This window comes from Convolutriloba macropyga, chromosome 3 (genome assembly GCF_964194025.1).
Source record: "Convolutriloba macropyga chromosome 3, txConMacr16.3, whole genome shotgun sequence".
In the NCBI taxonomy this organism is placed as follows: domain Eukaryota; kingdom Metazoa; phylum Xenacoelomorpha; order Acoela; family Convolutidae; genus Convolutriloba; species Convolutriloba macropyga.
Genome location: NC_134470.1, coordinates 79,110,380 through 79,120,916, shown reverse-complemented (window position 1 = coordinate 79,120,916; position 10,537 = coordinate 79,110,380). Strand labels below are relative to the sequence as shown.

At 34.2% G+C, this 10,537-nt stretch overlaps 1 protein-coding gene across 1 annotated transcript in view; it reads left to right on the top strand.

Annotated features, from left to right (window-relative positions):
* The first annotated feature begins 2,508 nt into the window (after positions 1 to 2,508).
* The window catches only part of LOC142336492 (ubiquitin-protein ligase E3B-like), a 34,564-nt gene continuing 26,535 nt past the window's right edge, over positions 2,509 to 10,537 (top strand). Inside the window, exons 1-2 of the mRNA XM_075385376.1 lie at positions 2,509 to 3,222; positions 6,501 to 7,167. Coding sequence (XP_075241491.1) covers positions 2,746 to 3,222; positions 6,501 to 7,167 — 1,144 coding nt within the window. The 5' untranslated portion in view covers positions 2,509 to 2,745. The remainder of the gene's footprint in view (positions 3,223 to 6,500; positions 7,168 to 10,537) is intronic.

Genomic DNA, 10,537 nt, shown 5'->3' with positions numbered 1-10,537 from the left:
TTGACATTAAAGGCATGTTTTGTCATAAGTAAGTTAAATAGATAGGGGTGAAAAGAGGGACACCCGAGTTGACCACCTACCTTTAATTAATATTGCGCTATTTTGTTGAACTTGGCGACCAAAAACAAATACATCGTATAGCTACCAATTTTTATAATTGTTTGTTTGTCGCTATATCCCACACTATAAGGACCCTTTTTACATGTATTAAGATAAGTTTTGTGAATTAAAGACGTAAAAATGGACCAAGTGGTCAAATTTAATCGGTAGGGGCGCTGGCTCGTAATGTCAATTTTCGTTTTTCAAATTTCTCTCCAGTTTCTATTTTTTAACTTCCTCTCCAATCATAATTCCTCTATCTGAAATGCTGGAAAAATGCTTTTCAACTTTGTGGCAAAATTTAGGCGTGAGGTGTTTTCGTTCGGGATTGATAAATTGATTAGGCTGAATAACTGAGTGGGTTTTGCTGCCACTTTGAAGCTCTGGATTAACTTCAGCCATTTTTCCATATTTAGCCGTCCTTTTTTCATCAATTTTTTGATGTCTGACTTTTTATTTTAAATTGAAGGAAGCAGTTATCTTAATATCTATATTTGTATGATTGAGTTTTTAAATTTCAGGTGAGAAGTATATTTTGCTCTGTAAATCTCTCACTTGGCGCTCGAAGAGTGATGTTAATAACAAAACTAAAATATAAAATTCTGTGTTACTGTTGTGATTTTGTAGTTAGTTAGTTATTTTGTCGATATGATTTCGTTCGTCGTTGCCTATTTATCACTTTTTGATCAAAATATTTTTGTAATTTGAGTGTTTGAGTTGAATCAGTATTAAAGCCATTTTATTTCAACGCTAAATGATAAATTCGATTAATAAATGCTTTCTGAAACCAAGTTTTTCTTTGTTAATAGCCGTCCTCCACTCAGCGGGCTATTATAGGGCTCCTAATTGTTTTTTTTTGTATCATGCTAGCTATGTACTGGCACCTACATTATATTCGTTGTATTCATTTTTTCAGTTGTTAAAATCAATGATTTCAGCTTATTCTTACATTTTTGTCAGTTCTTTGGTTTGCGCTTGATTTCATTCTACATAAGGCAATACTGAGAGTTTGCTAGAAAACCTTTCCCAAAAGTTCCACTTATCAATTACTATTTATTGCAATTTTCTTCAGGACTTTGTATTGTTTTTAAACGGTTTTTTTTGCATTATTCTGTTGCTTATGTCTTTTCTGATTAGTTTAATTTTTGAATTAGTATGAAATCATGTTGTCTAGAATATATACATCCGGGAAGAAGTCTTTGTTGTCTTTGTCTGAATTGCAGTGATTGGAAATCTAATTGTGGTGGTTTTCTGATTTCTAAATTTGAGCATTCTTTTTTGAAAAGTTTAACTTAGTTTCTAAGATTTATCTGCCGTTTGCTTTCGCGATCTTTTTGAGATTAGAATCATGAATTATTCGAGGGCAATTGATAGCCCTGTCAGCTTTTTCAGCCTATCAGTTTTTTTACCATCCTGATTTCGGACTTTTTTAACGTTACCAAACGTCTTCAATAATAAAAATTTTTGCGTTTTGTTTCTCTTGGTGACAGTGGTTTGAATTTCACCAATTTTTAGATCAGTCCTGGGGAGGTATTGAGTTAATGGTTTGTAAAAAATGTAATGGCTTCAGCTGAAATTACGGTATTTTGGTGAAGTTTTGATTCTTCGAGTCCCTTCCGGAATTCCGGTTATGTTTTTTGCTTCGTCGAACAAAAAAATGTTTCGCTTTACCTCATTTTGCCGCTTTTTCAACATTTTGCGTGAAATCTTGTTGACTTCTCTAGGCTAGTTTCTCTCTTCTCTCATTCTGCTAAAAGTAATTTCGAACATCAGTTTCTCAGCAAAGCAATTTAAAATGAACAGAGTCAGTATAAAAAAATGAAGTCAAATAGAAACGGGATAAACCCATAAAGCCCAATTTTAGATGCCCGCTATTTGAACTTCGTTCCTATAAGTCTTAGTTACCATCTCTAATGCTTATTGGTATTGATAGTAGCCCCTCTAGCCTCTCTTTAAGAAATATAAGTATGTTCAACTACGAAATTCCATCAAAATAAATCGGACTTTAAAAAATGTTTTTGTACAAAAATCTTTTTTTTTCATTATCTTCTATTCTTTCAATCACAATCATGCTTATTGGAATCAACGGCGGCTATTTTCCGGCAATCTACCGGGTATTTTTATCTGTTAACTTTATAATTGCCCTCAAACGAAGGTTGAAGCAATTATTGTAGTCGAATTATTGTCCTTTGCAAAAATGCTGCTTGATAGCTTGGCATTTTTCTAGACCAGTCTTGTGCTCACTTGAGCGATATAAATTGTCTTTTCATCATCGAAAACGGCATTAACTGGGAATTAAGTGTCTGAGCAATAAAGTGTCTCTCATAGAGATTTAGCTTACGGTACAACAAATCTGCTAAGCAGGCAGAACTTCAAGACGTGAAAGAATCCTTAGCTAGCTCAACCAAACAAGCCAACCCCTCGCCTGTTGTTGGAGAGCAATTATTCCGACGGTAGTTGGTTATGTTGTTATCTTGATACTGAGCTTTGTGTTGTCTATCACTGCTATACCAGATTGTCGTTGAATTCAAACATTTTCTAGATCCAAAATGACGTCATCAGACAGCTGTCGTCACATAAGAATTCCACTTCCTCACATATAACATTATACACACGGTACAAAAAACACAAAACAAACTACTGCAAATGGATTCAAAAAAGGCTATCGTAGAAAAGGCCCGAAATGCCAGAGAAGAAAGGGCAAATGTCAAGCGACAGGAGAACGCAATACTTATCATTCAATCAGTCGTGAGACGGTTCCTCGTCAGAAGTCGGCTCTGTAAAGAAAGCGAAGTTGAACTCGACTTCGCCTTATCAAATGCGAACCAAAAAAGTGAAATCATAGACTTCAAAGATTGCTTTTTAGCAATTGAAAAATATCTAGTTGTACATAATCTTAAAAATCAGAATGTAAAAAATTATCAACGCTTTCACTCAAAAATATCAGCAGTTTGCAAATGCATAACGACTTCAATTATGTCAGATGTTTCTTTAAAGCAGTCATACGTTGGTTTGGTGCTGCAGAAGGATTACGTGAAGACGTGGTCTGCGCAGGTTCAGAGTCTCATTCGACTGTCTTTGAAGCACTGTGAGAGCCTCGACATCTCACAGTCCGCACACAAAGTACGATAATTTTATAATATTTAGTTATAGCTGTAAGCTGAGCCTGGCTATATTTGCGGTGTTCTTGGTTTCTTTTACAATGCAAAGAATTTGAAAGGTATAGGTGCGCTGTCTTCTTTACGATTGAGAGATTTACTTTTAGTGTACTTGAAACAGGTGAAATTCGTGAAAACCTAGCGTTTAGGTCAAATTTAGGCTAAGAGAAGAGAAAATGATTTTTAATTGCTCTTGAACGTAGTTCATAGCAATTATTGTAAACGTGTGTGTCTTTTTTTATGCAAAATTTTCGCTCGAAAATTTTGACTTTTCGAGTGACTTTTACGCCCTTGACTTTTTGCATTTCGCGTGATCTAAAATTCCCTCTCAATCACAATTTCAAGCAGCTGAACTCAATTGGCGGCAATTTAATACTAAAAGTCAAATGAAAAGTGCGCCGAAACTGTTGTCATTTTTTTACTTTAAATCTTAATAGTGGTATATGTTAACCTCTAATGTGGTTATTTGAAGCCCACTATAGAACTTCTTAGTCCCATTGGGCTCCCCCCCCCCGACTGAAGCAGGCTGCAATTGATTAGAGCTCCCACTAGTCGTTCAAGAGCAATTCTTCCGACGTTTAGTCGGTTATGTTCTGTTTATGTCGCTTTTTTGACAGAAAGCGAGAAAAGTGGGTAGGAAAAAGTTTGCATTAAGCGAGCGAAATTTTTTGATAACATGCGGCTTTTTCAAAGCAGTTCTGTAGGTTTAACTCTAACCTTCTCAGTCAAAGGTGGTTCCCTCAATTATTTAACCGGATAAAACCGCGGTTGGAGGCAAATATTACTCATAGTGTCAGTTTTCATATAGTGTCATATTTTTTTTACCATGTTGCGATGTTTTAAACCTTTTGAGCAGTTTTTGTATTCTTTTTCAATTACTGGTTTTTGGTTAAAATCAAATGTTTTGACTTTTTTTGGTTGTCTTTCCCCCTTTGATTGATATCAATTTTGAGTTCTTTGTTACAGAGTTTTAAACAAATCTTTGCCATTTTTTCTTTTTTAATAGCCGCACAGCGATAGCTGGGCTATTATTGGCCTTCTCTTGGTTTTTTTGAATTCGTCGTCGCGATTTTTGTTACGACCATATGACGTCACAACCACTTCAAATCTGCTTTTTGTTAATTCGTTCATGCAATTTCAACTGAAGTGCGTGCGTGACGTCATTTTTCGCGCTTAGTGGAGCGAGGTTTTTTGTTCATTTGCGTGATTAAATTTTTGGTCACAATTGACTTACCTCACTCACAAAAATTACTTCCTCACTTTGAAATTGACTTTTATTTACTTTAATTCAAAGAGATAAAGTCAAATGGGTGTATGTCACTCTAATTGAAAGTTATCAGAGAGCAGCTGATAGAAGCAGCAAAAACTTATACAGATTTTAAATCAAAATATAACATATCAGCTTTCAATGAAAAGACAAATTTTTTTGGTCTGTCTTTACTGTTTTTAGAGACCGCAGATCTACGAAGCTATTTGGCTATTTTCTGGCAATCTGCCAGCTATGTTTTATTGTTTGCCTATTTCTTACGATTTCTGGCATATCACTGTTTTGTTTTGAATCAATTAATAATTACGAACGATTTCATAGATGTTGCTCCCATTAAGTGAAACTTGAAAGCTACACAAGGCACTTTTCACTGATATAAATAATACAAATTTCTTTTTATATGTTCGCATTTTTAAATTGTTGATATTCTTATCTGTTAATTATTGGGTGGGTGGGTGATCTAGCAGTAGACATAAAAGTTTTCTCGCCTATATTGACTGAGAAATGTCATTTTAACGTTTTGTGGAGAATTTCTTTGATTTTTATAGAATTTATTTTGTCCTTCGTCATCAACTTTTCTTTTCCTCGGTTTATGGGCCGATTTTGTTACTTTTTCTTGTCAATTGGTATTATGATGGTGCAAATAACCTGTATTACAGCGCCTCTTTGGAACAGTTTTCTTGGAGTCGCAACATAAAGCGTCAGATGTTCTGTCGTTTTCGTCACGCTGAAACCTGAACTGGAGCGAAAAAGCGAGTGATTTGCGGCGTAAAGTTTTTCGCTTGTTTTAATGTAGAATTTGAAAATGGTGTTTGAACACACATTCGATTTCTGCTTAGTGGTTTTTTGCGCATGCGGTAACTTGACATTTTAACTTTTTTCAATTTTTTCGATCTGATTTTTTTTCTAATGGTTATCACAATCCATTCATAGTCCAATCTAAGTTTGTTGTTTGTTTAATCAATGAAAATTCTTGGAAGTGTTATTCAGGACTTGTCCTGCTATGTTTTGTTGTTGTCGTTACTTTTGTTCTAGAGCATTCTTTCGCATGATTTTGTGAGTGACTTTTTCACGCTGGTTTTCTTGCCTGTACATGACTTAAATTGCTCTTATTCAGAATGATGTCTGTTGCTAAAACGGAAGAGATTGTAAGATAATCTATAGCAAGGGTCTGATAGCCGAGTGGTTAATGTTTGCGTTTCTTACGCCGGAGATCAGGGGATCAAATCTCTGCGCTGTCAAATCTCTTAGCACACGAAAATTTTCTCAATGATAAGTAAGCTTTTTCAGATAATTTTTGTAAGTTTTTGAAGCGGTGGCAATTAATTTTTTGAACTCAATCATTCTCGGTGTTTCTATCTGGATCTCGTGACAGGCAAGTCTATTTGCGTAGCTCTTCCGGCTATCTGACGGCTGTTTTGTCCATTCGTTTGTTTGGGTTATAAGGTATCATCTTGTAGAGGCGGTATGCTAGCAACAAAGACTCTTTGCTTGAACGTCACTATACAGAACATAACAGAAACGTCTATCTGCAGAAAGTTCTGGCCAAGGTTTAAGGTTTAGTGACTTAGGGAATTTTAAACATCATATTAATTGAATTCGCCGTGTAATGCATACAGGAACAATAACTGACATCAAGGAAGTTTACAAATCAAACATCTGTATTTACCAAAAAGCTGGAGGTGTTTTCAGGGCCGATCATAAATATCCAACATCATTGAACCCGAGAAACCATAATAAAGAACAAGAAAAAAATCTAGCAAAAATGGCGAAATTTAATATTATAAAATAAAAATCGTATAAAACTTATTGCGATTTGCAGTCTCGAACAAACTCCGATCTCAAATAAACAAGATGTCGGAAAAGGACATTAATTGTCAGTTGATTGGGTTTGACCAAAGGGCCTCAAACGGTATAATTTTCAGCGTATTTAGAAAATGAAAAAAAGTGACACAATTTTCTGACTCTGTGTTTAGGATACGTTTCTGATTTACCTCAGACTTGCCTTGCTTTTAACTGAAGTGACGGCGTGGAAACAAGTACTGGCTGTTAAGCAGTTCTCAGTACTGAAGGCAGGGCTAACAAATGTTACAAACGTCTTTCTAACTACCTATCAGTCCAACGGTGCTATTCGGATATTTGGACGCAATCTCTACACCCATTATGCCTCTGGAACCACAACTCAGCTTTCGGAGCTTATCATAACTTCGGTTTTAACAGTCATTTTTCGTATCTTCAGCGCGTGCAAGTACTCAAGCGATGTTATAGATGAATACTGTGTCTATTTTCTTACTATTCCAGGAATCGTGGCGTTAGTTGCCGAATACTCCTCGTCGATAAAGATCATATTTAAAGAAAACCTATCTATGAAACTCTTAAACTATTTATCACTAGAAAAGAACTTGATGTCAGTAGTTTGTACTTTAGATTTCAATAAACTCTTATTTTTGTTAGCAAATTGTATACAAATTGGCTTTCTGGACCGTGAAAATGTCTTGACACCAAAAGTGAGACCGAACTTCGTGGACGTCATTTGTTCCATCCTTCGACATTTGGAGGTTCTCTGTTCGTTTGACAACAAAGCTTCTGGATCCAAATATTGGCATGAGATATTTGGATACATTCCTCAAACTATCACGAGATGTAAGTAAATACTAAAAATTGAAAAGATACCAGGAAAGGTTGAAATATGAAAAAAGTGGTTTTTTTAAATACATGAAAAGTATCACGTATTCAAATCTATCGTATCCAAAATTGAATTACACTGGGTAGTATTTTGTTTGATAACGAATGAAGTGCGTATTGATACAAAAAAGTTACTTTTTAAGGATCATTCAAAGTAAGATTGGTTACGAAATTTTTATGCGCTATTTAGAGGACAGGAATTGGTGTCATTGTCTCCACAGCTAATTTAGCATTGTTTTCAATTATTTGAGCATAGTTTTCCAAAGCGAGGATTCATAAAATGCTCCTTTTCGACGAGTTATCCAGGTTGACGTTTTTACAATTTTCGGATATTTTGGCGCTAAGTGATCATGTTGGCTCTTTTTGCAATATGCTGTTATCATTTTTCAGAATTTCAAGAGGAATGTACATGATTAATTGCTCTCAAACGAAGTTTGAATTAATCATTGTAAACGTGTGTCTCTATGCAAATTTTTTGCTTGACCGCTTTCACTTTTTGACTTTCTACGTTCTGTATTATCTAAATTTATCTCTCATTCGCCATTTAAGCAGCTGAACTCAATTGGTGGCTGTTTGCTGCTAAAAGCCAAATAAAAATTGCGTTAAAATTGGTGTCATTTTTCAATTTGAATCTTAATAATGGTGAATAATATCCTGTAATGATGTCATTTGGCGCCTTAGGAATTTATTTTTTAGTCCCTCGTCCTCCAGGCTACGTGTTGTTTTTTTAATAGCCGCACAGCGATAGCTGGGGCTATTATTGGACTTCTCTTTGTTTTTTTACGACTCGAAGAGGAGTATTGGTTTTCTCTCGGTCTTTTTTTTACAGGAAGTAGATTTGTTCACGCGGCATTTTGACCTAAAAGCGAAAGTGAGAAAAGCTGTCTCGATAAAAGATTTTCGCTAAGCAAGAGAAGTTTTTTGATCATGCGCTTCGTTTAGTGAATGACTTTTTGACTTTGAAAAGTAGTTTTTGACTGAATGGCACATATAGATAACCGCTTTTAGCCATTTTTTGGACTAAGTGGCCCAATTTTTTTGCTTTTAATTTGGTTTCTTATAGAAATAAAGTTTATTCGATTTTATATTGAAATGTCAACCTCGGAAATTGATTACACAGCGTTTTGCAGAGCCTGAAAATGCGTTTCAAGTTGAAAATTGTCACATATTTCTTGATTTTTTAATTAATTCTTGGCTTTTTCTATCAATTTCTTTTGGATCTTTTAACCATCTTTTTGTCAAAAATCAGTTATTATGACAACTTCTCTTTCATTATTCATATACTCAACGCCTCTTTCTACCCCGATGTAATTTTGTTTTATAAAATTTACATATGCTAATCTGATTTTGGTAGTTTTTTTCCGATTTTCGTCAGTTTTTTGTTTGCATTTTGGTTGTAATTGCTAGAAAGTCTTTTTGTGCAACATGAGGTACTTTAATTTCGTTTCAATAAAAATTTAATCATTTTTTGGCTTTAGTTTTTTGAAAAACGGTTTAAAGTTTTTCATAAATGCTGTCTTTTGACAGTTTTTTGACCATTTTTTTGCAATATGTTTCAATTTTTTGTATTTATGAATTCTGCTTTCTCCTATTTTTTGTTCTCTTCAGGAGAATAGATCTTTGTATCGGATGATTAGTTCTCTATTTTATGTCTTGAAAGCTGAAGAATGAATTGTATTCGTTTTTCTTGAATTTTTTTTAACTTTCAAAAATCAAAAATGTGTTTTTGTTACGGCGTTCCTTACATTGTGCCCATATTCTTCACATTCTAGATAGTATCTTTCTATCTTTGTCGTGGGACCTACTTTTTTTTCGGTATATTAATTTTTTCAGTTGTTAAAAATGAATGTTTTCAGCTTTTTCTTAGATTTTCGTATTTCTTTGGTTTGCATTTGATTTCATTCAACATAAGGCAGTACTGAGAGTTTGATAGCAAGCCTTTTCCGCAATTTCTACTTAATTCTATTTACTGCAACTTTCTTCCGACCTTAGTATTAAATTAAAAGAGTTTTTGCCTTTGAATATTCTTCTGCTGCTTATGTCTTTTCTATGATCAATTTAATTTTTGAATTAGTGTGAAATCATGTTGTCTAGCATGTGTAAGACAAGGAACAGGTGTTTGTTGTTTTTGTCTTAATTGCAGTGATTAGAAGTGTAATTATAGTTGTTTTCTGATTCTTGAATTTGAGCTTTCTGTTTTGAAGATTTAACTTAGTTTCTAAGATTATTATCTGCCGTTTGCTTTCGCGATCTTTTTCAGATTAAAATCATGAATTATTCGACGGCAATTGATAACCTTGTCAGATTTTTTAGTCTATCACTTTTTTGACCACTTTAATTGTTTCGTTTTTTTAACGTTACCAAACGTTTTCAATGATATAAGATTTTGCTGCATTTTGTTTCTCTTGGTGACAGTAGTTTAAGTCACCAATTTTCAGAGCAATTTGGTTAAGGTCAAAGGAACTCATATGTGCAGTAAAGGTCCCTAATAAGAGGCTTCCGTGGAATGAATTTTGACAAGCTTTATTAATTCATCGCTGAATGTTTTTTACCTAGTTTTTTGAGCGGCGTCGATTTTTTTTTCAGTTTAGATCTGTATCTGTTTCTATCTATTATATGGCACGCAGGTCTGTTCTTTCGCAGCTATTCCGGCAATCTGCCGGCTATGTTTTACGGTTTTTTGAGACTGCAGATCTACGAAGCTATTGCGGCTATTTTCTGGCAATCTATCAGCTGTGTTCGTTTGTTTTCGATTGTATGAATTTTCCATTTCTTGCTCATCTATAAAATTCAGAATTGAAATAGCGCAGCAGTTTAATCTCTTATTTGGTTAATTAAGTTAGTAACCTGACTTTATTGGTTCTACTTTGTTTAGATTTATAGAAGTATATTAACGGCTACGACAAATTGCTCACATTTTATTGTTAATGGTTTGTCATGACAGGGATTGTTACTCAATCTAACCAACGATTTTTACATGCATCTGATCAAAGAGGAGGCGGTTTTGTTGAACAAAGAACGAGAGTTGGCGAATATTAAAATATATTGTATAAATGATTTTCTTCATTTCTGTTTATTATCTTGAACTTTTTTTCAACCTAATGATACTGGTTTAGATTAGTTAATTCCATGATTTCTTAAATGTGAAGCCAGTCTGTAGCAGTAGAAACCTATTCGAAACAAGACTATAAGGTACTTATGTTTTTTATCAAGTCATTGAAGTTCTGAGAATTTTAAAGTTTTGCAAAAAAAAAATTGTTGTGACAAAACTTTTCCTGCTCAGTCCATAGACTGATGGAAGACAAACGAAATGGCGTATTGAAAATCA